Here is a 27,520-nt window from a genome sequence, read left to right on the forward strand (position 1 = left end):
TTTGATATACAATCATATTAATAGGCTGCCTTCGCATTGTTATATCAGTCTTATGCTATTAAAAATTACTCGTTAATTCCAACGAAACATTTTAAAGGCTTGACACTAAAGCTGACCTAATAGCAACACGCAAAATTACCGATAAATAAACAATAGACTAAAAGCTTCTCACTGTGAGAATTTATCCATAAGCAAAAATGAGAGGTCTAAATGGTTCGACCAGTCGTGGTATATGTCAATCTGTTAGCGTATTCTAATATTTTTTTATCATAACAGGTGGTGAAGAAAGATGGGTCCCATGGTTACCACAGAGTGGCTCATATATCTACGGCGGCGTTGAGGCATAAATATGCCATACTGGAACATGAACTTAGGCTGCAGGTAAGCGCAACCTTAATTACTAGTCTGATTTCCAGTGTCTATAATATTTTAAAAAGCTAGAGATTACGTGTCCATCTGTTTTATTTTCTACATACACGCAAATTTTGTTAACAAATCGTAGGAGGGAATCCATAGGACCTACGCTGCGTTGAACGTACAACCGAAGCAGATTTCAATTGTTTTTCCACATAACATGGCGCTGTTACCTTATTGCATCATCGACATCATCGGCCCGTAGTCCTCCTCTGCTGGACATATGCCTCTCCCAAGCTCGCCATAACACTCTGCCCTCGGCTTTCCACATCACCACCTGGCTAAGGTCGATCGTCCAGCCTTAAGGAGTCTGCCCACTACACCGTATACCATGACAGTGTCAAGCACGGCAGGTAATACAATGCGGCTTGCTTTGCCCACTGAAACGAGTCGACGGTGTTTAATGACGACTCCTTTAACCGTTAACTTAACCTACCCGTGTCCATTGCAGAAGTCCCTATCAGAAGAGTGTTCGGACCTGGGCGTGGACTCTCCGTCGGCCTCCGAGCTGTTCCCCGAGGCCGAGCTGCTGTTCTCCGCCTCCCCACAGCACGAGCACGACCACCCGCACACGCAGCAGCATGCAAGTGAGTCACGCGCCACTCACCTAGGGTTACGCTGCTTGTCCAACAGCGCCAAGAAGGCTAGCGGAGCTCTGTGCGATGCAACAATCGTCCAATGATATTGCATGAGTGGAGCGTTTAAGCAATTTCATTGGTCGATTTTTACTTCGCACACTGCTCCGCTAGTCTTCTCCGCTCTCGTAGACAGGAAGCTTTATGGAAGATTAGTGTGTATTGGATTTCAAGAAAGCAGTCTACCCCGAGTGATGTATCTTTGCCAGACGTTGGCTAGTACATTTATATCCTCGGACTCGTGATGGATGTTTGTCTCATGTGTATCCTTGCCAACTTCTCTAAAACTGGTGACCCTGACGTGATATCTCCGTCGCGCCCTGGGCAGTCTGCGACTGACGCTAATTACTCATCATCATATATTTATTTTCCAGACCAACCGTCCCTCCTAACCCAGCACTCCATCCCTCAACCGGACCTAGACGACGCGGCGACAGACCAGCTGCTCCCTCGAGAGCTGGAGCCCGACGGCGCCGCCCTGGAGCAGTCGCTGGCGGAGAGCCTGGGCGGGGGCGGGCTGGCACTACAGCTGGACCATGAGGAGTTTGCCCGGCATCATCCTAATACGACGTTCCATAGCGAGCCTAATGATCAGGTGAGTGATTTCTCCACAGTGACAAAACGTAGGCTAAAGCACGGGCGCTAAGCACAGAGAAATAGGAACGTTGACCTTTGCATCTACAACCAATCATAGTCTCTGCCGCCGGCCATCAAGGTTACAGTGCGAACGTGACAAATATAAAAAGGGCAATGCCCGTTTTTCGCTGTGCTGTGTGGTATGGTTAGGTTTAGTACATAGTTGTGGGAGTAGAAAGGAGTTATAAAAGACTGTTTGGCGTTTTCATATTGTTTCATTATGCGGCCGTATTAGGAAGTTTCATCTGTCGTGATTTCTATTCCTCAGCTGTTCCGTATTTAATATGTGATTGATAATCATCATCACCAACCAGATTTTTCTTTTACATATATGCCTTGTCTAATTTAATCATTTCAGTCCAGCAATCTGGAGAATGTTTCTTGCTAAATTTATCTGTCCACGCGAGAACCCTTCTTCCTCAATAGTTATTGAGTAACAGCAACTAAAGTTTCTGTTCTCTTCCCAGGTGCAACCATTCTCAACCATATCATCCGGGCTGAAAGGACGCCACATCACGTCCACAATATTCCACTCGAACAGCGCTCCGGCCACCGTGCTGATGACTGCGCCTGCGCAGACCGTCATATCACAGGCTGGAGGCGAACCCAGCGCGCACAATAATAACGTGAAGTATGACATAGACCACATGATCAACACCTTACCAGGACATACCAACCAAGACATCAACCTCTCATCCGTACTGGTAAAAGATGACGGGTTGACTCGATTCGACAGCATCCTAACAGATTCTAGAGAGCTGCATTTATCTAATAACGCGTCGACGGTCGTGCACGGCCACGCAACGCAAGTCATCCGCCGAGTGAGATACGACGGCACTGACCAGGACAGAGATAGGTTCTTGCTAGAGGAGTCAGACGCGCTTATAGCTGGCGACGATGCTAAGATGAACAATGCTGAGGACAGCTCCCGAGATGCGACGTTAGAGTCCATAGAAGATGATTGCGAAGATGATGAGTCGTCGCCGGAAAGACACGCCGAGCTGTTTTGGGAGTCTAATTCAACGTCGGAGAGGTCTGAGAGTCGACGGCCTTTAGACTTCAGCAGTGACAGCGACAAATGTTGCAATGATGAGACTAATTCTACGGATTCGAGCGGAGTCGGCACGCATTTGCGCCTCGACTCTGTGATTAAAGAAGCGCGCGGTAGAGAACGCAGCGGCAGTATGGATTGTTCCTCAGCCGACGACACTCTGCACCCGCCTATACGCACTTACCCTGCTAAAAGGACTTTCCACAACGACGAAGCAGAGAGAAGCCTGTCGGGCAAGACGCGAGCCGGCGAGCGGTCTCCCGACAGTCCTGGCGTGCGGCGGCGCGCGTCCGGCCGCGGGGTCGTGAAGCGAGGCTGCCACTGCTGCAACGGATCCCCCGCCCCCCCGCGCCCCAAGAAACCCCGCCAGAGGAAACCTACCCTAGACTTCACACACACTAATTAGGAAAACGAGAAGATTGTTGTTTGAAGCAACAGACTGAGTACGATCTCCCTCGATGCGAAAGCGTCTTTGTAGATGTAATTTGTAAAGATTAAATTGTTGAACTTGTTTGTGTATATAATTTTAAGCAGTTGCTACTTACCTTACTTACTACACGCAGATTATAATTATTAATGGGCTAAGTTGTTGTTTATGCTTTAGTTTTTATCGTAAGTTTTAGCAGTTTTAATTTTGTTTTTTTTTTATAAATGTATTTAGCATACTTCACTGTAAGTCCGGTTACTGTCCTGAATATGATTTTACTAAGGCTTCTTTTGTATTATTGTTACACATTCTTGTAATATATCCAAATACATATTATATTGATATGTGACTGTATAAAATTGTATTTCATAGGTTATATTTCCAGTAGATGATAAGTGTTTTGTTTGGTGATTATAGTCCATACTCAAATGTGAATTTAGTCGTCTTTCGCTGTAATAAATAATCTTAATTTTGAAGTAATCCCATTTTTTTATAAACCTAGACTGATGTTTTATAAAGTTAGCGATGTTCCTTCAGTTTGCAATGTCCTCGAAAAGCTTAATATAATGTATGTTAGGCGAATCGGTGACGCTAGTAATTTAGTTGGTTATTTCTAAGGGCAACTTCCAAGGATAACTGCACAAAACGCTGCTTTAAAAAGTCGGTTAATTTATTTTTGAGACGCTGCGTTTTTTGATACCCGCAAATACATACTTTTCGGTACCAATATGTCGACCAATTTTCGACCGCGGTGCCAGCTTTGTTCAGTTATAGTAATGACTGTTTAAAGTTAAATTAATAAAAAAAATAAAAAATAGTGAATGGGTAAAACGTTGGAGATATTCATAGTGATAAATCAGTGATGTAAATATTTTTGTCCCCCTTTTTTGACTCGGGGGACTCTAGTCACTATGTTGTACCGAGATATTTAGCATAAAATATTAACTTTTGTGTAGTAGTTAACGAGATTTAAGTAAAGTGGCTGATGGTGGCACGAAACCTACAATACCCGTTAGTCGTCCCGCTTGTGTATATAGAAGAAGCGAATTTTTGAAAGGGGTTCGGTACAAAATGACTTTCTTTGCAAAATATGCATTTTTCATTCCGAATTTGTAAATAGTGAGACCGAAAGTATTTGACGATTTTTAGTAAAAATAACTTAGTACGTTCGGCCATACTTTAGGCCGTGTTTTTAGTGAAAATTGTAACTTAATATTATGACAATTAAGAAGAAATTACCGCGTCGAGCGATACCAATAATCCCATAGATCAGGATGTTACTTCTTTTAGATGTAAGATAGTGTTTATTAGATAAAAATCTCAAGGGCTAAGTTTGATTGCCTACATTCAGAGTTACTTGTCTATATTTCGCGCCCCTAGTGACCTGTGCCATTCGCGAATTAATTATCTACCTAGACCTAGACAAGATGTACGTAAATAGTAGGTAATATGGTGGAACGGTATAAAAATACATTTTTGAAAACTTTAATGTCTGTATTCGTTTCTCAAGAAGCCGATAGGTTTTCTGCCATTTCTCTTAACATAAGGGTTCAATTTTTATATATTAATCGGGTATGTTATTGTTCTAAAATATTGTTGGCAAGAATTCATACCCTCAGTATATTCAAAACATCGTACAATATTGGAGCGCGATTGATTTGTTATGATTTTTTTCAATTAGATATTAAATTTTATTAGCTATACTTATGTGAAAATTGAGAACTACCTACCTAACTAATTTTTTATGATTTACTTAGGTTTCATCGTTTTTTAATCCATCTGGTAACTTGTGTTTGTGATTATTATTATAAACATTATTTTTAAAGTGCTATCGAAAAAATGATAATTAAAAACTTATCTATTAATCTCTGGAACTTTTATTTAGTACTCTTTCTATGTTATTCCCTGTAAAACAGAATATTATGTAGTTGCTACTTAGGTAGATACTTACATAATTTTCTGTAAAATCTAAATAAACTTAACCAATAGTTATTAATTACCTCACAGTAACTTTCTTAAATTAAAACTATGGGCACTTATGGTTATTGTTAAGTCAACATTAAAGTTGCACTGAAATCAAGAGCTTGTCAAGCATGACAGCTATAGAATTTAAATTACATTTAATTTTGTTTCGAGGTTCGGCAGCTGAAGTGCTGGCCCACAGGTGCCATTACATTATCCCTTGACAGTTCCGCTGGTCATTAATCTTCTTCATCACAGCTAACACGTCCATCCGGAACTGGAGTCTTTCTTCCACACTATACTGCACCACAGTTGGCAGGAGGGAGGCAAAGAATGCCTCGTCTTCATTCATCAATCGGGACTCTGGATCTTTCGACGTGTACATTTTGTAGTCACTAGAGTTGTCGCAAGGAACGAAATCCACGCTTGTCGCATCATTAGATTCCCTGGATTCGTATTCTACGTCATTATTCCGGAGACTGCGGGCTCTCTTTGCACTTTTACTGGTGCTGGGCTGTCTCTCCACTTCCTTTTTCACGAAAGAGACGGATATATCATCGGAGTAAGTAATGTTGATATCGTTTGCTGGCTTGTAGTTTTTGAGGAGGAATGATAGTTCGTTGTGTAAGAGGTATTTTTTCTTCTGGCGATTTCTTGTCTTCAGTGTCTTGATGAAAGTGTCACGGATGTTGACCCATTTATTTTGGATCCTTTCCTCTGAAACAAATTATGTTATGATGATATAGTTTGAATATACAAAGACGGGGATAGGTTTATGTTCCGCAGTGGAATGGTGATGATAATACAGGAGCATTTGTGTAGCCGTGGTGTTGGATAAACGTCCGTTCTTTACCATGGCAAAAATACGGCGAGGGAAGGTAGGTTGATAGCAATAGATTAAAGTAACTACCTATTACCTATCTCTTAAAAAATTGAATTTACCGGTCTTTTCAAGATACGTTCTTACTACAACACATAGGTACGAGTAGATAGGTAACAAGTGACGTTAGCGTCGGAATAAAAACAACTTTGCGACGCAAATACTTGGTGGTACGGGGGTAGCTACGTGGGGGCACAGATAGGTATACAATGCAATGCAGTAGAGCGAAGGGTCGAATTGAATACCTACCTACCATTGTTATTTAGCGTTACCTACCTAGCTACGTACTTCGCCCGCCATATTGAATAGTAGGACTGACGATAACAACAACAATAAGACAAACATCGTATCGTGATAAAATGGAAACGTGCGATAAGTTTTAAAAACTTACCAACAAAGCGCTTGTCCTCCAACGACATCTCGTCATATTTTTCTTCTAAAATCGAAAATATCTCTTCCCAAGACAAACGTCTCTCCACTTTATCTTTGTAGTTTTCTATACTTTTATCCCAAAGACACGGTCTTTCTCTTATAGCGTCGATTAGTTCGATGACGTCATAATTGAAATCCTTGCTACACATTTTGTGAATTTTAAATGTAATTTTTTGTTATGAAAACATAAAAACTGTTGCCACTAGCTATCCGCACACGACACTGAGTCGTCACGCGGCAAGTCACGATCGTTTCTGTCGTCCTCTCGCTCCCTCCAGCCGAGTTAGATAGAGATGGAAGGGAGTCGGGGGGTCACCGACATCGTTGCCGTCTCGTGCCAAAGCATTTTTAACGTCGCCAGTGTAACGTGATCTGTAGTTGTTGGGCTTTTACATGCGTTGGAAAGATCGCGGGTTTTGGTGGTGAATGGTTGGATAAATTAATACAAGTAGGAGTAGGTGTAATGTTAGAGTAGAGCTACCTAATATGGATTGGGTTAGGACAGCTATAAAGCATATTTCTATTTTATTAACCTTACAAATAATATGCAGTGTTTTTGTGTATACTTACCTAAACAAATACCTATCTACCTACAACGATTCCCGGTCTGGTTCTGTGAAATAGGTACCTAGGACTTAGTAACTTACTTAACTAAATATTAACTTACCTATTTCTGCTAGAAGCTATCACTGGATAGCCTAGCGTACCTACCACCTATGCATGATCTTACTTACCTACTTACGAGTTCTTAATATTATTAACTATACATATGTATACGATATAGGTAAGTAGGTAGGTAACTAGGTACTAGGCATGCCCTAGCATGCAATACCGGTAATATTTTCAATACCGGTATGGAGATCCGGTATTAGAACTCAATACCGGGATCCCGGTATTAATACCGGTATTAGACTTCCTTGTCATAAATGGCATATATTTTTGTTTAAAGGTCGTATAGGGCAAAATACAACAAGAAAAAGCAATCAAATTCTGTATTATGTAATATTTTTTACGAGAATTAAGTATTAGAGTTAAAATTTTAGAACGCATGGATGGACAACAAGCAGGTTTCCAAAGGCCAAAAACCGCATGTAACGGTTGAAAACAAGTGCACTTTCGTAGTATAGGGCACAAGGCTAACTATATCTTAATCGCTTGATTTATAGCCTAAAAAATGTCCGATTCCGGTATTACTTCAATACCGGTATTAACTTTCAATACCGGTATTGAAAAAAGCATGGATTTTGTCCGGGATTCCGGTATTACGCAATACCGGTATTGCGGTATTGCATGCCCTACTAGGTACTAGGAAAGTTTTCCAGTGGAAATCATAATGTTGGTGACAAAGCTTCTCTCACATTGCCAAAGCTGGCCGGCTACTGCCAGACCTAGTACCTACCTACCTGAATGAGGAAGACCGAAAACTGTTTTACAACTTGGAGCATTCCTTCCTAAGTAGAGTTTATATTCTTATTATTTAGCATTTACACATATAGAGGTATCGTACATCCAGTGGCGTGCTTTGAGGGAGGCCTACGTCCAGCAGTGGATTGCTGTAGGCTGATGATGATGATGATACATAGGTACCTACTACATACTACACTAGCAAGCATACACACAACAAGTTGTCCAATCAAATTAAGCTTGCGAAAATGTAAAATCCAAGCTGTGGAAATCTCTTCGCTGATCGCATGAATGGCAAAGGACATCGTGGACCTGGTGTATTACTGCGCTCGCTGATGATGATAAGGATGATGATATTAATCCACGAGTTCACTGCAAATCTTCTAGAGAAGTAAGTATTGTCTGTAAGTCCATCTCAGAATAATAACTCCCCTACATCATAGGCATTCTATTGATTATACGGATGCGCGCGCAACTAAACAAGTGTCACTTACTGTTCCCATGCGAAAAATACCACACTGTCATTATCACTTATACCAAGTTTTAATTCTAAAGTTCTAATTTCATACACAGTCTTTTAGTTAAACCTACAGTTTTTATAGTTATTGGCAACGATGAGTGTTTACTAAAAAACTCGGGTTATGTGCCTCGAAAAATCAATTTTATAACCTGTCTTTTCACCGGCATCCAGGTATTCAAGTAAGTAGGCATTCTGGACGAATTTACATACATAAATAGGCAGTACTATCCTGTTACCTAGGCTTTATAAATAAAATCAGGTAGTTAAGTAGTTAACTAAGTACCTCAGGAAACACGGTCCCTTACTTAAATAAAATTGATTGATTGATTTTGAATTAAGTATTCAGGAATATGCATTTTAAAACACCCACCGAACACCATCAGTGGTCGATCTCAATCGCCATGATTATTTATTTTGTAAGTTGTGTAACTTTGCAGGACGGTAAATTTGCATGTTCATATTTTTCAGGCGCTAGATATTTATACTTTACTTTCCGTTGGGTGGCAAATTCTATAAAGCTAGTTATTCACAAACTCAATAATTACGACGATCCGTGTATGTGTGCTGTGACCTTAACGCTCCAGTCTCTGGTTTCCAGTGAGTATGTGGACAGTATGCGTGCCGGGCTGGGCGGCGTGCGTGACGGCGGCCACGCTGCTGCTGTACGGCACCCTGGACGTGGCCTACTTCGCGCGCATGATGTTCACCGTCGCCAGGGCTAGGTACTTCAGGAAGAGGGCCTGTCTGCTGGACACTACGGAGATTAAATGTGAGTAGGTAGGAGAGATAGGTAGTTGAAATGTAGCTCTATTTACGTGGTTGTGAAAAATCTTGCATCTTTTAAAAGCTCAACAAAATAACTCCGTAACAAAGCCATTGACGCCGACTGAATTAGTCTATATGTTAGCTACCTACTAATCAACCAGGCATCTTCAGTGTGCTCCCCCATTGTCAGCCTTTACTAATTCAATCCTTACAAGCTGTCTATAAGGTCTTCGATCCAACAGACATAGTTATCTGGCTGTTTCATAAAAAACGAATCTAACTTCCCAAAATAATTCACCAAATCATTCCCCCTGTTTCAGCCTACTGCCTCCTAAACGACATCGACACCCTTCTCTACCACATGAACAACGCCCGGTACCTTCGAGAGCTGGACTTCGCTCGAGTGGACTTCTACGAGCGGACCGGCCTCTACGCTAACATACGGGGCGCGGGTGGCGCCGTGGTTCAAGCTGCTGCCACTATACGCTATAGGCGGTTTCTGAAGCCGTTCACGAAGTTCACTATTACTTCTAAGGTGAGGGATTGTTCTAAAAGGTTATTGTAGCTTGTTTCTAAAAGATTCCGTCCGCGTTTGTCTGGTAAAGTCTTATTGTAATTATAGTAGCAACAAACACCATATTATTATAAGAATATTTATTATTGCCCTTATTAAGAGTTATTTTACTTCAGAGGCGATAAGTTTCTTGAATGATCATGGGTAGCGTTTTCATGATAAGTTTCTTGAATGATCATGGGTAACATTTTTGGTTTTAAAAAGGTTTTGAAAAGGTTCTAGAACCTTAATTTATAACCTTATATTAACCTCCTGAGTGCAAAAAGGGCCCACGTTTTAGAACCTTTCTGAGAGCTACAGCAAAACCTATAGCTCAAACCCAGAACCTTTTGAACAACTTACACAGAACCTAAATAAAACCTTCACAACCTTAATTTAACGTTAACATAACCTTGGAAGACAGCTTTTAAGTTCTAAATTAGTCCTGGATGTAACTCTACTATAACTTGAAACACATTTGATGGATATTTGTAATGCCTTCCCAGGACTCTCGGGTCTTAAAATGTTTCTGTGTAAGATTTTATAATAATTATAATAAATGGCGCCATTACCTGACACTTTCCAAGACTCAAAATGGCTAACTTGTAAGTGTTGTATTAATACAAAATATAGTAAGTAGTTAGGCTGAAGTCAGGAAATATGAAAACCTTGTGCGACTAGCACTTTATTGTGATACTTTCGGATAATAGTTCTGTATAAGTGACGGGCCTTTTGTAAATGATAAATTTGAAGATATTTTAATTTAAAAAAATAGATAAAATTTTATGTTTGGTGTAAATTTATATTAGAAATAAAAGTACTGTCTATATAAAAAAACATATATTTGGTATAGTATAGGAAACGCTACTGAATTTTCCCTTATTAATTAAAATGTATCTTTTTGGTAAGTTTTTTTTTTATTTCAGTGAAAAAATATGGCGGCCGTTAGGAAATTACTAAAAAGCATTAAACATATTTTGAGGATGCCTCTAAAGCTTTAAAATATTCTTGTAGGACTTAAATCATGCCTTTAGCTCATAGCCAGTGCTTAATGCTTTTGGTTTTCACCAAGTAGTCCTAATTTGTTTGCCTAGACAACTCTTATCAACCTAAAGGTTTAAGATAGGTTTTAAAAAATACTTATAAGTAATTTAAATATTCCAAAACTTTATGGTTGTATCAAGGTTAAAAATTTTACCTTAAGCTCTCACTTTAGCATTAATGCTAGCTTTTCTAGAAGTAAATCAGGAGTCTACGACAACTATAAGATCCTAGAACTATATGCTCCTGAAATACATGTTAAAATAACGTTAATATAAACTCTTATCAGCAGCTACAAGGTTGTATTAATAAACAATTAGTTTTAGGACTTCGTAATCATTCTCAAGTACTCAATATGACCAGATAGCAAAGCATTAACCTTTTCACAACCCTTATAAAACCTAAAGGCATTTCTTACAACCTAAGCTCGAATTAAATGTTACTTGGGAGAACAGCTTTAGCTGGAAGCCCAAATAGGAAACTTAACGGAAAATCCCTTCCAAAACTCTCTTGTTAAGTATGGTGGCTATTTTTATTGTTATGTACCTTTCCTAGAACCTACCGTGAAATTTATGATTAAACAGTGGGCCACTAAACTCAACCCCCAAACCCTCCCCTTCCAGGCGATCTACTGGGACGAGAAGACCGTCTTCATGGAGCACGAGTTCATAGGGCCCGGTGGCTTCGTGCACGCAGTGGCTGTGTGCCGGCAGCGCGTCATCGACACGTCGGCGGCGGCTATAGCGGACCTGCTGGTGCAGCTGCACTGTGGCGGCGCGTGCAGGCCGCCGCCCTGCAAGATGCCGCCCGAGGTGAGGGGAAACGGCTAATGGATATGAAGTTTCAGACTTTATAATGACATCGAATGGGGAAGAAAACCAACTGAAACTTTGGCAGCACTATCGAGTGGGCCTTTCAGGGCTAGTAGCACGGGGCGCATTTAAGACGTGCCATAAGTTTTGCATCGCGCTCACGCAAATCGCGCTGCCTCAAGAGCGAGTGCGACGGACAACTTTTGTCACTTTGTCTTTAATGCGCCCGTGCTTGCTCTGCTGGATGTGAGGGGAACCTGCTGTGGGATACCTAATACGTAGTTTTAGACTGTACAAGGCTCGGATTGGATGATAACATATGTGCTCGATAGCGGACCCTGGCCAATCGTTTCAGCATGGTGGCAAACCTTAGCCTAACTCTTTTGTTGGTCAATGATGATTGACAAGAAGATGAAATAATGATTTCTTTCTACGTAGCTGGCACGATACATTAAGTATAGGTATAGCCATACCATGTGATGGTAAACTGACGTGGATACAACCATTCTATAAAATCCTTCTCAGTGTTTAACAGCAGTCTTTACCATTTCCAGCTGGAGCTGTGGGTGCAAAGCAACGACATCAGCTCGGCGCGGCTGCGCGGCGTGTCCCCCCTGCCCCTGCAGCCCCCGCTACATCAGGGGGCGGGGGAGGTGATACCAACGACCACAGCAGAGTGAGATGAGGCCACGCGTCGGCTGCGACGCCGCAACGATGGTGTTGCCCGCGCTGTGAAGTAAATGTTGTGCGGATAATGTGTCTAAGTCCTGAGGCTGCTATAGACGGGTTTGTTATCGACGGTGTTGTGTTGTTTAATTCGCTATCCACCAACCAATTTATGATGAATAGTGATGATATAGTGAAGCTTATCTACTTCGATAATAAGCCCGTGTATTATTGGCAGCTGCCCAGGATACACTAGGCTAGTTTTTGAAGCTAGTGTTAGTATATAGCTATCAAGTTAGTACTTCTGGCGTTGGAAATGATGTCAGTTTTGTCTACAAAGCATCTAGTTTGCTATTCTAGCTTGAAAAATTTGCCTCGTGTGTCCCGGGCATAAAATGCCGCTTGTAAGTTTTCATGATTTATTGAAATGAAAAAGTTTGTTTTTGTCACACACATTGCAGTGCCCCTAGCGGTCGCTACCGTGAAACAATTGACAGAAGATAGGTGTGCATTTTCCTGATTGGTTTTTTAAGCACTAGGTTCAAGGTAATTAATTATACCATCTTATACTTTCGATACTGCTTGTGGAGTGCTGTTTATTACACCCTTCGAGAGGTGAAAAGTGTATGGCGTGGCACAGGAGCGCCATCTAGCAGTACATACAAATTTTCATTTTCATACTTTACACTATTCTTGAACGAAGAGAAAAACTTGCACTAGGTCCGCGGATCGTGATTTGTTGATGCATATTTTGTATTTTGTGTGTTGGCTGTTTAGTGTAAAGTTCGATGGTTTATGTAATAATATTTTGCTGAGCATATTGGCCAAAACGTTGATAAAGGGGCTTGTGTAGGAATGGCCGACTAAAACAAATATTTGTTATCTTTACCTGAAAGGAAGAGAAAATGCACTGTGGTTTATTTATATAAATGTATACCTTTATATTATAAACGTCACATTAAAATGTACCTACTTTATAATTAAAATCTATTTCTATTTAAATTAATTTGTAAATAATGTTATATTCATAACTATACTTTATTTGATTGACTTTATGTTTTCATTTGTTTCAGGTAGGTAGTAAGGTACCTACAAACTAACTGAAATATTTTTGATTCCAATGTGCCTGTGTACTTTGATCAGAAAATCTATTTAAGTGTATTAGAAATTAAATACATAATCATTATTATTGTACTTAAAGTACCTTCTCTTACGTATATGACTTATTGAATATGTAGTTATTATATTAGCTTTAGATATTAATATTATTTAAACATTCTGATCTGATAAAAGTAAATGTATGTTAATTATGCGTCTTTCTTTCATACTTAAGTCATGCAGGAATAATATATACTTATGTCTTTTGTCTACTTTAGGCAACTTTGTTAAGGTGGCTGAAAGGAGCATACAACTGGGTTGGGCTGCATAAGGGAACTACTCGTGAATAAAGTTGGTAAGCCTTAAAAACGAATAAATGACAAATAAAATGTATGGATTTGACAGCTACATTTCTACAACTAACAGAGGATTAACCACGGATTAACTAGGCAAGTAGCAACACGGACGGACATTCTAACTGACCGTTCCACATAGGTAGTTACCAAGCAAGAAACGGTTGACTGTATTGCATAGGTTACTTGGGAGTATGACTAGTATGAGTGTAGGTAAATACTAGGTGTGCTTGGATTTGGGTTGGTTTTGGATGTATGTAGGTAAGTACAGAGATTATTTGAGTGATGTATAGGAACACCTACCTATCTTATACTTACTTGCTGCCGCTGCACGGGTTCGTTATCGACGTGGATAAAAGACACTAAGTATACCGCGATGCGCCATAAATATAGCGTTGTGATCGGTGGAACGCGCATTAAACGAGTTTATCGACGACGCCAGAGCGTCATAGCAGACTAAGCAGACCCGTGAAGTGGCCGCAGTAGTATTTTGTCTCCGTCAATCTAAGAAGAAGTACCTAGGTACCGTTTATTTATTTATCACAATTCAAATAAATATCTTATTAGCTTTAGCTATCCATTTGCGTACTTGAGAATAATATTATGAAGAAAACACCTGGAAAAGGTGTCATAGAAAATGGGCGAATGCCCTGAATACTGAAATACCTGGTGTGACGTCACAGAAACTGGGTCAGTGGTTGTGCAACCTCCTACAGATACAACAACTGTTGTGGACACAATATTATTATATTACCTAGCTCTTTTCTTATGTCCCTTGACACTATTTATCGATAGAGTCCTCTTATGTAAGTATATAATATTAATCAGTGTACTTCTCCTGGGCAGGTAAATATATGTACCTTCTGTGGTTCCAAGTCTGAAATCGCGAAAAACACTAACTTATTCTTATATTCTGATAAAATTATCTTCCTGCCTATCCATTCTACGGAAGCTAAACTATACAGGGGGATGAAAAAAAGGGTATATATGCTAAGCCGAAACCTACATATGCAGCATGTTTTATCGCGAATTTTGAAAGCTAATTTCATTTTCAGCCTTAGATATGCTGCATTTGTAGGTTTGGGCTTAGTATACCTACCCTTTTTGCAACACCATGTAGAAAGTAAGTAATTCTCTTATCTCCGTTTTGTTGGGAGTCCAATATCTTACCAAAGATCAGAATCTAATAAGACCTGGGTAGTCATGGCTTATACATATACCTACCCAATACATGTATGTAGGAATACCTAAATACATTAGTTGAATCAAAACTAAATCTAGGTCATTATAATTTTACCACACTGTTGACAATCCGCCGACTATAAAATTCAGAATTCCTGCATCCACATTTTCCCGGCAAAATCATGTTGTGGTTTTCCGCATTTGTCTGCCAAAATACAGCGAATTTTGAAAACTTATTGTTTTCTATTAATCGTAGATGTCCAGGGTCAACGTGTTTAATTAAATAATTATTTATCCGTGTAGATTGAAATGAAAAAAAGTTTATTGAATAATTCACTTCGATCTTGATTGCTAAGTGGTGAATTATTTCCTAAGATCGATCAGTAATAGATATCTTCATCGAACTTACCGATACATTTTCTATCACTCAAAGCATTTATAGTCACTGAAACTTGTTCATTGCTTGCGAGTGCTATTTTTAGTGTTACCTACCTACCTATTATGAATTTACAACGTGTAGGTACCTGTGTTAGCTCTTTTATTCTGTTAGTCATCTACACAACTCATGATAGTAGATTCAGCAAACAAATGATTCAAGAACTAAGATCGTCGTGATTCTTACAAGATAAACAAAAGAATGCTAAAAAATAATTAAGTAGATACTTATAAAAATTTAATCATTGTAGTTGAAAGGGTTTATCGATGTAAAACTTAACAAAACATGTCGGCTACACATTCGGTAGTGAAAAGTTTATCGGAGATTGGTTTCAGAATCTTATATCTATGCGATTTGGATTCAAACCTTAATTTGTTTTGAAAGTGAGGGTATTAAAATATAATACTTACCTACAGTGAAAGAAACACCTCCAGTGATCATCATCATGACGAAACAGAAGCTGTCTGTCGCTGCCTTGCTTTGACAATATACGGACAGAAAGAGAGAGACATAGATTTAATATCCACGTTAGCTTCAAGTTCCTTTCTGCAACTCGGCAATACACCTAGCGATACCCTCTGTTTTCTTCTTCCAGCATAATATCCTACTCTGTAATAATTATGTATATGGGGTCCTACATAAGTACAAAACAAAAAAAAAGTACATGAGTACGATTAATAAATTAACTAACTTTGCATACTTATACTGTGCTTATAATTATAAAGTGCACGGTTCACCCGTCTGCCTACCCTGTTAAGAAACACAATAGAGTTTCATCATCATCACAACCCAGGACATTCGCACTGCTGGGGCACGGGTAGTGTTGCCCAAATTCAGTCTTGGTCTTGCAGTCTTGGTCTTGTTCTTGCGTTTTTGCAAGACCAAGACCAAGAACAAGACCGCGTATTTTTAGCAAGACCAAGACCAAGACTGACCGTGCAAGACTTGAGCAAGAACAAGACATAGCCTGCAAGACTCTTGCGTCTTGCAGAGCGCTATTTCACTGAGTAGTTAGGTGTAACAGTTCGGTGTATAGGTAAGTACGCTTAGGAATTCTATGAGATGCAAAAAACTGTATCAAAGAAAATGAAAAACTGGACCTATGCGCATTACGACTAATACCATAAACATAGCGAATAAAAAAATATCTATTAAAATCAAAAAGTAAACTTTAATAAATAGTAATAGACTAATAGGTAATTGCAAGACTTGCAAGACTCTTGCTGCAAGACCAAGACCAAGACCAAGACTGGGAGCGCAAGACCAAGACCAAGACCAAGACCAGGTGTATTGGCGCAAGACCAAGACCAAGACCAAGACCAGGTGTATTGGCGCAAGACCAAGACCAAGACTGGCTAAGTCTCGTCTTGTTCTTGCATTTGGGCAACACTAGGCACGGGTCTCCGTCCAACGAAGGAAGGGTTTTAGGCATAGTCCACCACGCTGGTCTAGTGCGGGTTAGTCTACCCAAGCAAGCATGTGCTATATAAGAGAGTTGTCGGGTAAGTTTTCATCCCGACTGTAATAGAGTTTATTTTATAATAAACTAGCTGTTCCCGCGCGCTTCGCTTCGCCCTAAAAAGTTTTCCCGTGGGAATTCCGGGATAAAAAGTAGCCTATGTTCTTTCCCAGGGTCTATAACGTATGTATACCAAATTTCATTCAAATCCGTTCAGTAGTTTTGGCGTGAAAGAGTAACAGACAGACAGACAGACAGACAGACAGACAGACAGACACAGTTACTTTCGCATTTATAATATTAGTTAGGATTAGGATTTTGATACTTATAGTACATATTGTGTACTGATACTACTGATAGATATCCTTATATAAAACCTAGTAAGTACTTACTCTTTTACCTACATCATAAGCAGTCTTTATGTTGACCTACACAAAATAGTTATGCACTCATGTCATGTCTATTAATAAGTCTGATATGATAGGTCATACATATCTTTTATACTTATTACATAAGTAGGCTGGAATATACTTAGTTCGTCCACGGTGAGTCATTATAATTTGTTATAATTAAGTAAGTATGTCTTACTTACGTTACATGTAGTATAAATGTTTTCCTTAATTAATTTCTGACTGTGTATTTCCACCTAATTTACTGAATTTATTTGTTTCCCTCCGAAACAATAAGACGTGATTAACTTTTCGTAACCATATTCCATGAAAATCGTTTCAGCTTTTTCTTTAGAGCTTTTCAGCCATCCTGACGTTATGCGATCCTTGTTGTAATATTATTGGGTATAAGGTACATAAATAGATACAAGGGTGTAGATTAGGAAATGAAATGCAGTATTAATTTGAAATGTACACAATTTATTCATATCGTATAGTGTTTATTATTTATTATACAAAGATAATAAATTGTAAAATTTCTTTCTGTGGGCCGAATAAATAAATACTCATAGACTTTCTACTCCATCTCATGCCTTGGGCAATACTAGGATATATCTACAATACGATCTGAAATACTTATTTATTCTCTATCTGAGATAGGTAGGACTCGACACATTCATAAAATATGTTAAGGTGACTTATTTACTTACAGTGAAATTAAATCGCCTCTCTACTAATAAATGTATAAAAATATTACTTTAGGAAGTTTACTCATAGGTAGGTATGTATTGTCAAAGGCACTGGTATTTATATAATTCTGCAATTTGAAATCTTACGACTAATCAGAAAAGGTTAGACAGAAAAGCCTTACACTTAATTTTTTTGGTTTGGAACTTATCGGGCATTTCGAATGAGAAAGACTATACATTAATTTTATAAATAACTACCTATGTTGGACTTAAAATTACTTACGACAAACTTACGCTAAACTTAGAAGAACATAGTCTTTAGCCATCGATTTTCTAACGAGTCTTCGAATAGATGAAACAGATCTACCGCCTTACATTACATATACATAGCTCACCACTAACAAATGCAACATTTTCTTTATTAATTCTATCACTGAGTAGAACGTTTGATCTGTTCGAAAAATCCATAAACCGAAATTAGTCTCATATTCATAGTCGGATCCACCGCGGTCTCTACTACCTACACTATACACGACATCGAGCACGACACGATACATACATCTACTAGGAAGGATTATAATTAGGCAATCCGGCTTGGCCGCGGCTTAGAGCTGCACAACATATATGATACAATATAAATATTCATCTCTTTACATCGTGGTAACTCTGACTACTAGGGAGGGGAGGTTGAGACAGTTTGTACGAACAAGAGCGGCGCCGGCGGGCGGCGGCGGGGCGGCGGCGGCGGCGGCGGCGGCGCGTGCGCGGTCCAGGCGCAGCGGGGGCGGGGCGCGGGGCGCGGGGGCGGCGCTCAGTGCTCGTGCGCGCGCTTGTTCTGGTGCATCATGTTCTTGAGCGTGGCGACCTCGGTGGCGAGCCGCGCCAGCTCCGCCTTGAGGTGCGCGTCCTCCTCCTCGGGCAGGCGCTCGGCGGGCGGGCGGTACTCGGCGCCCAGCGAGATGCCGGAGTCGCGCTCGTCGCTGGAGCCCTCGCCGTCCCACGAGGGCGACGAGCGCGGGCCCGGCTCCTGCTTGATGTGCTGCAGCGACAGCAGCGCGCTGGCCACGTCCTTGTCCCCGAGGTGCGACTTGTGCCGCAGCTTGAGCGGCAGGCAGTTGTTCTCGGGCGCGTACTGCTCGGCCGCCTCGTCACCGGAGCCGGACAGCGAGCACAGCTCGTAGGGCGAGGGCGCGCGGCGCGAGCGGGACAGGTTGAGCACGGAGCCGGGCGGCTCGTAGTGCGCCGGGTGCGGGTAGTAGGGGTCGGGCGCGGGCAGGCGCTCCGGGTAGGGCTCGGGCGCGCGCGGCGGCGGCGGGGAGGGCGCGGGGGGGGCGGCGCCGGGCGGCGGCGGCGGCGCGCCGGGGAACAGCGCCGGGGACAGCTTGCTGCGCTTGGTCACGCACAGCACCTGGTCGCACGTGGGCAGCGTGGCCAGCACCTGGTCGATGCTGATGAGCGCCTCGCCGCAGATGCCGTACTTCTCCTTGATGGCGTCGAGCTGCGCCTTCAGCACGTGGTTCTCCTTGGACAGCTCCACGACGCGCTGCTCCAGCACCATGTCGTTGAAGCGGCGCTTCTCGCGCGAGCGCTTGGCGGCCTCGTTGTTGCGGCGGCGGCGGTCCCAGTAGCCGTCGTCCTTCTTGTTGTCGGGGATGAACTCGCGCTGCTTGCGCTGGCCGAAGAACTCCTTGCGCTTGTTGAACTCGAAGGAGTTGGGGTAGTCGTGCTCGCTGGAGGGCCCGCTGTTGGGCCCGTCCTGGTAGTGTGGGGACGCGGACAGGCGGCCGAGCGGCGTGGGCCCGCGCGGCGGCGCGCCCAGCCCGCCCGCGCCGCTCAGCAGCTGCTGCTGGCTCAGTATGAACTCGGCCACCATGTTGCGGCGGACGACTCCTGGTCCGCACGAATCTTCTATATGGTTCTGTAACAAGGCAAACACGTCGGTTAGTTTCAGCATTATGCACGTCTAGTTAGGTCGAGGGCGGTGCTGACACTGTGCTAATCTACAAAGATGCTTGCGTTGCACTTGTCCAAATAGCCCGATTATAGTGGCAATGTGTTGGTAATTAAATTACAAAACAGCTGGTCGATTGCAAAAAGTGTCGGGGTGTCGCAAGCGCGGGTCCACCTCCTGTCGCAACCACTAGCAGCCCGCGCACCCGCCCGCCGCGGGGTTGCCACACAGCGCTTGTTACTACTGCTTTACTTACACTATATTAGGCCAATGTCGAATTCTAGCAAAATTTACAAAATTAAGAAAATTATAGAAATAATTAAAATGACTGTCCAGGGAATAAGATAAGTCACGGCTAATTAATCAGTCAGTTCTACTTTGCTTCTCCTAAAGAATAGTTAGCTAGTTCATAATATGCTTCCGAAAGTCCATGCCAGTTTGCATGTGACAAAAAACTGATGATTAGACTCTTTTGGTTTCGAAACTGATCACGTTGAGTGTGGCGTGGACTGTACTCGGCCGGCGTCAGCTGTTTGTTGAATATTGGAGGAATTCAAATCGATCACAGTCAGGTCGTTAAACTATAAATACTCGGCTCCACGCGTAAGACTAAAGTTCACGTAAGCGATAATGAGACTGAAAAGGCAACAATAAATACGATGTCCTGTTTCAGAGTTACGTAGCCGGTGAGCCGGCAATCAAAAGTACTGATAAGCGGCGGTATTATGTGTGCCTATTGAACAAAAACAGGAAACCGCCTGAAAAACATAGACCAACTCGCATTGTTATAGACCTCCTTTGCATCAACCAAGGAAAACAATGGAAGAATCACCTATACTATAAACCGTGATTAGGAGACGGCTCGTTCTTTTTCATTGAGACTCTAAAACAATGAATGCAGTAGTGCCAGCTCCGCGGAATATAAAAGCATGCATCACGTTGCGCGGCACGCGGCATCCATCATGCATTTCTTCTCAAATCCTGAATTATACTTCTGCAGCCGTCGTTATCATAAATTCGCTATGTCCGAGTCCAACACGTGCCCTTTCGTTCTATTTATGTGCTCATTTGAATCTGATGAAAGTCGAAAGAGTGACGTGGATTGCGGTCGCGAGTTTTGGATGTGCAGAGATGGCCGTTTAGCATTTGACTAGTTCTAAGTCCGGACTAGGGCATGCAATACCGCAATACCGGTATTCGTAATACCGGTATTAGGGACAAAATTCACGCTTTTCTCAATACCGGTATTGAAAGTTAATACCGGTATTGAAGTAATACCGGAATCGAACTTTTTTAGGCTATAATAAAGCGATTAAGATATAGTATTCCTATATACTGTGAAAGCGCACTTGTTTCCAACCGTTTGATGCAGTTTTCGGCCGTTTGATATCTACTGTTTTCCATGCGTAAACGGACACTGGATGTAAAAATAATAATTTATTGTAAAATTTAAACTCTAATACTCAATTCTCGTAAATATCTATTACAAAAAACTGAATTTCATTGCTTTTTCTTGTTTTATTTTGACCTTTACGACCTTTAATCACAATATATGCCATTTATTACAAGGAAATCTAATACCGGTATTAATACCGGGATCCCGGTATTGAGTTGTAATACCGGAACTCAATACCGGTATTGAAAATAGTTCCGGTATTGCATGCCCTAGTCCGGACGGGACGGCAGCGGCGCGGCCCCGCACGGTAAGCGGGTCACCGGGCCGCCGCCGCCGCCGCCGCCGCCTGCGCGCGCGCACCGGTACAGGTAACTGTTCAAATAATCGCGCCGTGTTTAATTGGCCCCATTGTTGACACTCAAATGTCGTACACTTTCACGACTCAATTAAAACTAATGGCTGGGAATGTGGATTCATCTGTCGCAGCACGATGTTTATGGCTCCCACCCTGGCTGCCTACATTGTTAACAGATGTTGGCTTCATGACTTTACGGCCTCATTCATTCTCATCATCCGCAATATTCTCCCAACCTTCTCCTGAACGTGACCGTTAGCGAAAAAAAGTATAGAGAGAAACGGTAAAAAATATGGGCGGCTACAAGCTTACATCACACTCGGTGGTGATGGCACAAAACATAGACCCACCAGTCCGTGCATTACAGTTAATTCACTGATTTATTTTACAGATCATGAACCGTTACCTGGTATTACAATTTTATACTGTTATTTATTCATTATGCTTATATTCATTTGCATTTTTTGTGGGACGTCTATCGGAGGAGCGGCCGAGACGGGTTGATCAGTAATTTGTGCATCATCAGGCACATTGTCAGCGTTTCCGTTACGTCAATTATTTGGTGATTTTAGGAGTTGTGAAACGATGTCATTAGTAACAGTTTTTGCTGTTTCATTGGTGCGAGTAACGTTATTTGTGGTAGGTATTAGCGAGTCGGAGGCGCCTGGCGGAACGACAGTTACAACCGGTCCAGAAACAGTTCAATCCGGACTCACATCGAGCACAGCTGCTTCAAAGAAAGGCTTCACCCACTGAGGATCAGAATCGATGACCTCTGCGATACCTAGAATCTCTTCTACAGATATATCATCGATTAAACGGTCATGATCACCGCTGTCGGCGGTTCTCATAACGGTTGCACAATCAATGCCGGCACAATCGGCGTTTTGACGAACAGTTACAGCTAATCAACTACTTTCGCCGCGGCCGCACCGTTACCCAAAAACCGGGGCCGTACGGTACTGAGAAAACGGTTTTTTTTCTTCGCCCAAACGTGTTATTACTGTTATGAAACAGCTATTAGAATTTCGTCACTGTTCGCTCGCGGGCGCCGCTGTCAAGGTTAACTCTGAGATTGCGCGAATTCTTTCCAAGTTAAGTGAATGTTAGTTTAGAGTTCATTGGGCAATGCATTGCTTCAAAGATACTTTGTGTCGTGTTGATTCATCTAAGCGAAGTATTTACCCATTATTATATAAGTTAAGATAAGCGCGATGGCAAGCTCAAGGCGGCAGATAATTGCCAATGACGACATTGAACAAATAGAGTATAAAGATAGTAAAATACTTGGAATCACTTCTATCACGTTTTGTAGGTGTGGCGACGACGGTATAAGAACAAATAAGGAGTCATTATAACATAATATGTAAAAATTTAGCACGTTACTTTTCCTTATTTGTGTTACCTCTATTATAATTAAAATTGAGAAAAGTCATGAAACTTGTGTAAATGTTAATGTCTTTGTACAGTTAATCACCTGAGACAACAAAATAATAATGAATTTATCGTTCCGATTAAAAGCACGTGACGTGAAATTTTGATAATTTGTTAATCTTAATTGCAGTAAAAAGCCTAAAGGCTAAATGACATTGCGTAATTTGATTAATGATTTATATGTATTGAATTGAAATTCCACCTTATCAGGCGATTCGGTAATACTTCCCAAATATCATAAGAGCGTGAGTCATATTCGCAAACATTTCAAACGATAACAGTCTGACTGTGCGAAGTATTATGTTTCTAATGCAATACACTATAAAGAACAACATCATTTGCTTTACACCGGATACTTGCTATCAGAAAATTAATTGCTCTATTAATTAGCGAGCACTATTTTATCGATTCGTGGCGACGAGTGTAGATTACGTTCCTGTGCCAGAGGATTTCTGCCATGTATTGAGGAATTGCTGTATGTAGTACAGAAGTGCATCCCATGGTCTGGTGCCGTCCGCACCACCGGGGCTGACATGCTCCGCATGAGCCCAGGCCACGTGCGGAGGCGTCACGCGCGCGGCCGCACGTGCCCACTCTTGAACCTCACGTTGAGGTTTACGCAACAGGGTCGTGCCGATGCACGCTCGCTTCTCTCCATAGCCGTTATATTATTCGCAACGTGATCTAGGAACGTGAAAACTTTAATTGCGGATTACGACACTAGCCACTAATAGAGGCTATTAGTATCAGTTGTTGTGGTCTCGTGCTCCGATTGCAGGTCGGCTGGCGTGGACGGTGTGTCTAATTTGTTTTGTTCGTCTGTATCTGTATACGTACAAATTGCGCACATGAATATTGTAAACAAACTTGTTTGCTCTTTGCTTTCAAGGCGGATCTAGAAGCATTTGCCGGCACATAACGAGCGGAGTCAATGTTAATCAAGGCGTGTTGATCTTGACCGTCGCCGCTAATGCCAGCAGCACAATGTCAGCCATTTTGCGTCGGAAAAGCGGTGAAAGTAGTACAAGCGGTAACTTTCCACGCGCTCGCCGCTTATTGCGCGGGAAAAGTGGGCCGGCCGCCATCTTTTACTTGACATCAACCGTTGTCGAGGCCGTAATTGACAAGTTGTCGTTTTGGCGCCAACTGGTCATTGTCTCCATAGAGTCTGTTATGAAAACTTCCTCACTGCGGTCATTTGTTTGGTCTGTAGTTAGTTCTAAGGTCGTGAGTGCGATTTGGAGGAGTTTCAAGCGTTTTTTCCACAATTTTTCGCGTGTACTTGACCGATTTCCGTTCGCATCCACTGCATGGCCTAATTACGCGCTGTGTTTATTTTGGAGCGGCCTCTATCAGTCGACTCGATAACGGTTTGGTGTCAAGGATTCTTCGTAATCTCTGTCGCGGAAGATTCAAATTTAGAACACATTAATCCCAAAGGTCTGTCTGTGTGTTTGCATTGTTAACTCGAAATGTAGCAGTCGTAAAGTGTTGGATGTGCGCAACAAAGACAGACCTAGTTCCGTCGACCTTGCAGTACCTGCGGCTAATTGTACATTATTAAGAAACGCTTAACCCATTTAACTGATCTAGATTTCGTAAAGTAATCAGTTTCAGCGCATTGCGTAATGTCGTCCAGCCAATAATAGTGAATCGATTATTATCATTTGCCACATCAGAGGGTTCGAAATACATACAGTTCGGGAGAAGTTCTTGGAACTATGACTCAAATGGTAATTCCCATGATTGTTATATGTTTAGATTGGTGGCTTCCTATTAGCATAGTCCTTGATCACATATTGGCATATCGATCATCACTGGGGTCATTTTTAATGTGACTTACGTAATTGAGGCGTTGTACTTTGTATTTCCTCGAAGATGATTCAACATTGAACTACCTTTGTCGCTGCTCTATTTAGTCTTCGGTCGATCATTAGTCATACTGTTTTGTAACTCAAACAAAACATAACGTAAGAGCGATCCACATTGTCGCAATGTTCGTGTGCACACATGCGCTCAATAACTGGGTTACGGACATCGGCGCGAGTGTAACAGATAAAAAAAATATAGGTCAAGTTATCTTTATTCGTCCTCGTAACGGTGAGATTACAGACAGTTATTGCGCGTGAAAAAAAGCTTACATAACCTTCTCAGTACTCACATGAAGCAACATTTGACCAGATAAGTCACTCACAATGAAGCTGAATGATTGATTATCTAATTTCAACCTTAAAATGGTACAAATTCTAAACAATCAGCTCCAATTCTCAATTGCTTGAATGAACTTGCGTGTCTGATGCCAGGGTCAACTTCAACATCAACAAATTCATGTTCTTCGATAAGAATGGCTCGGATCAATAATGGTCTATGTATTTGGAAGCAAGAAAATTTGTTTTATCTCGAGTCGTATTCAACTGCATGTTGGCCTTTAGCTGAATAACATCCGGACGGCCTTGCATTTTAGTTCCTACATTACGTCACTGTTGGATGCAGTCTGCATCGAATGCTTCCTCGACGTTTTAATTAAATTTCATACGTGTTGCGACTTTTTTATTGACTTTTTGTTTACTATCACATGGACTTACAGCATTTGATAAATTTTCTTCGGAATCATTATCAACGGTGGATTATGTGTTCGTCGAATATCATAATCATAATTTTGGCGGAATACCGCTGTCAGACACATCCGGCGACCTCTGCTCGCCCGGTCGCGGGGTTATTACCCGGAGCCGAATGCGTCGCCATGTTTACGTTCAGTAACAGGTACGCTGTTATCAGTTGGCTGGTAAACATATCGACCGCGGGCCGCGAGGTTGCAACGGGTTGCGCAACGGGGAGGCGGCCGGTTGCGTCACATGTGACGTGACATAGATCGCTCTGACCTTTCCTTGGTGCTATCGATTTTAATGCACACTAGTTGGAACGTTTTGCTAGCTATTGGAAATGTTTTTCTGCGAATTTATTGGTATGCTCATAGAATTCTAGAATTGTGAATACTCCTGTCTTATCAATTCTGGTGAAGCAGACGAAATTATTTGATAAATACTGTAGAGTTGAAGTTCTTCAATGAATATCTAAACATATATACTTAGTATAATGGGTCTAATAGAAACACCTGAGCCTACACGAAACACACAGCGGCGTTTTCCCAATATGTAACAATGGAAGAAACGGTAGCAATGCAAAACATTTGTTTCCGTACATCCGCGGGAACCGAACCTTGAACCAATTGTGTAAGAGCTCGGTTACAATGGCTTGCGACAGCCCCAGGTGCCAGGCGCCGCTTGCATCACAGACTTGGCGCGTTGCATGCGCCCGCGCAACCCCGCTATTAAAGTTTGTATTTCGAATGTCAGTTGCGAAAACCTCAGGACGACGCCGACGCCGGATTCGAAAAAACAAAAGAAGTGGCCAGGTTCTGCTCTGATGCACTTTTAAAGGATATTGGCGTGCATTTTTGGAATATATTAATAAATCATTGAAGTAATTTCAAAATTTTGTTTTGTAAGTTAGAGTTTGGAAATAAATTGTCAGTTGAAAAAATTTAAAGTTGTTGGTAATGATTTTAATTCAAATATTAATAATAATCTTAAAAACTAATTTCGTAAATTTAAAAAATACAGTAAGTAACTATAATTTTTATTAAAAAACCGTAAGGTAGAATAATCTAGATTAAATATTAAATCATTATTGATGAATGACGATCTAAAGTCTAAAGATGAGAAAAAAAATCTACCCGTAACTTTGCATCAAATATGAAGGATGCTAATTGTTGAGGACTAAATAATGATACAACTTCTTAAGAGGAACAAAATACATTTAAAATATATCAATCAAAATATTTAATCATTGACGATTATAAGTTGCCGTATAAAGAAATAAACAAAGCCGAAAGCAAAATTTGGCAAGACACAGGTCGGGATGAATTAACAAAAAATATTCAATGTGAAGATCGCGATTAGCTCAAACAATTCTGAGAATATGTTGATGCTGAATAAAATCAGAGAATTCGGAACGTGAATCATTTAATTAGTCATGGACGTTCATCTAACATTTGCAATGGAAATTAAATGCGAAATAAGACCGTGAAATTTATGATATGAGACCTTGATTTTTCGAATTTGAATAATTTTGTTTACGTTACATGGTTTTCTGCATTTTTTGATATCAAATTTAAATCTGATAAGAAAATGCGGCAATGTTTTTTTAATATTTGGAGAGATGAAGTCCTAAAAATTACAAAAATTAAAACAGTGAAAAAGATACTTACAAAAATTATTGCGGTTTTTATGATCTCTTTATCCGGAATTATCCAAGTTGAAGGAACAATGTCATAATATCACTTTAAATTGCCGAAACACAATCGTTCACGAAGTTCACAGTAGTTCAAGTTTAATCAAGAGTAACACTCCCACTTGCACGTCCAGGAAAATGTTGTCACTGAAGCACAATGTTGTTATGACGAAATATCCAATGCGAATGTACCGTTGTTAGCGGAGTACACGTCTGTTCGCTGCGGAGTGTCGAGTGCGACTGAGCTCTGTAGTGGGGTCGAGCGACTCGCGGCCTGCAGCACTCAC

At 41.3% G+C, this 27,520-nt stretch overlaps 4 protein-coding genes across 6 annotated transcripts in view; 2 read left to right on the forward strand and 2 right to left on the reverse strand.

Moving 5' to 3' along the window:
* The window catches only part of LOC105382669, a 35,307-nt gene extending 30,278 nt beyond the window's left edge, over window positions 1–5,029 (forward strand). For all 3 annotated transcript variants that reach the window (XM_048630975.1, XM_048630976.1, XM_048630977.1), the window contains 4 exons: window positions 277–381; window positions 866–1,001; window positions 1,424–1,644; window positions 2,153–5,029. In XM_048630975.1, the coding sequence (XP_048486932.1) occupies window positions 277–381; window positions 866–1,001; window positions 1,424–1,644; window positions 2,153–3,142 (1,452 nt within the window). In that variant the 3' untranslated portion in view covers window positions 3,143–5,029. The remainder of the gene's footprint in view (window positions 1–276; window positions 382–865; window positions 1,002–1,423; window positions 1,645–2,152) is intronic.
* Window positions 5,030–5,210: 181 nt separating this feature from the next.
* On the reverse strand, window positions 5,211–6,652 carry LOC105381452. Its single transcript, XM_038110005.2, has 2 exons — window positions 6,397–6,652; window positions 5,211–5,842 (listed from the first exon to the last, which is right to left on the reverse strand). Exons 1-2 carry the CDS (start codon window positions 6,584–6,586, stop codon window positions 5,334–5,336), a joined length of 699 nt encoding a protein of 232 aa, XP_037965933.2. The 5' UTR covers window positions 6,587–6,652; the 3' UTR covers window positions 5,211–5,333.
* A 1,669-nt stretch (window positions 6,653–8,321) lies between these two features.
* LOC105381453 (protein THEM6) lies at window positions 8,322–13,510 on the forward strand. Its single transcript, XM_011551179.3, has 5 exons — window positions 8,322–8,540; window positions 8,960–9,130; window positions 9,447–9,661; window positions 11,344–11,532; window positions 12,087–13,510. Coding segments are annotated over exons 1-5 (702 nt in total). The 5' UTR covers window positions 8,322–8,539; the 3' UTR covers window positions 12,213–13,510.
* Window positions 13,511–17,574: 4,064 nt separating this feature from the next.
* LOC119691810 lies at window positions 17,575–27,491 on the reverse strand. The gene is made up of 2 exons (XM_038110006.2): window positions 27,211–27,491; window positions 17,575–19,722 (listed from the first exon to the last, which is right to left on the reverse strand). Exon 2 carries the CDS (start codon window positions 19,675–19,677, stop codon window positions 18,616–18,618), a length of 1,062 nt encoding a protein of 353 aa, XP_037965934.2. The 5' UTR covers window positions 19,678–19,722; window positions 27,211–27,491; the 3' UTR covers window positions 17,575–18,615.
* Window positions 27,492–27,520: the final 29 nt, after the last annotated feature.

The sequence above is a fragment of the Plutella xylostella genome, chromosome 27 (assembly GCF_932276165.1).
Source record: "Plutella xylostella chromosome 27, ilPluXylo3.1, whole genome shotgun sequence".
NCBI classification, from domain to species: domain Eukaryota; kingdom Metazoa; phylum Arthropoda; class Insecta; order Lepidoptera; family Plutellidae; genus Plutella; species Plutella xylostella.

What these genes read in the sequence shown, in the direction of transcription:
- LOC105381453 (XM_011551179.3), top strand. An exon ending in GGACACTACGGAGATTAAAT is followed by an intron (nt 9,131 to 9,446) that starts GTGAGTAGGTAG and finishes CCCCTGTTTCAG; the next exon opens with CCTACTGCCTCCTAAACGAC. An exon ending in CCTGCAAGATGCCGCCCGAG is followed by an intron (nt 11,533 to 12,086) that starts GTGAGGGGAAAC and finishes TACCATTTCCAG; the next exon opens with CTGGAGCTGTGGGTGCAAAG.
- LOC119691810 (XM_038110006.2), bottom strand. Translation starts at nt 19,677, where the DNA reads ATGGTGGCCGAGTTCATACTGAGCCAGCAGCAGCTGCTGAGCGGCGCG.
- LOC105381452 (XM_038110005.2), bottom strand. Translation starts at nt 6,586, where the DNA reads ATGTGTAGCAAGGATTTCAATTATGACGTCATCGAACTAATCGACGCT. An exon ending in GGAGGACAAGCGCTTTGTTG is followed by an intron (nt 5,843 to 6,396) that starts GTAAGTTTTTAA and finishes AATTTGTTTCAG; the next exon opens with AGGAAAGGATCCAAAATAAA.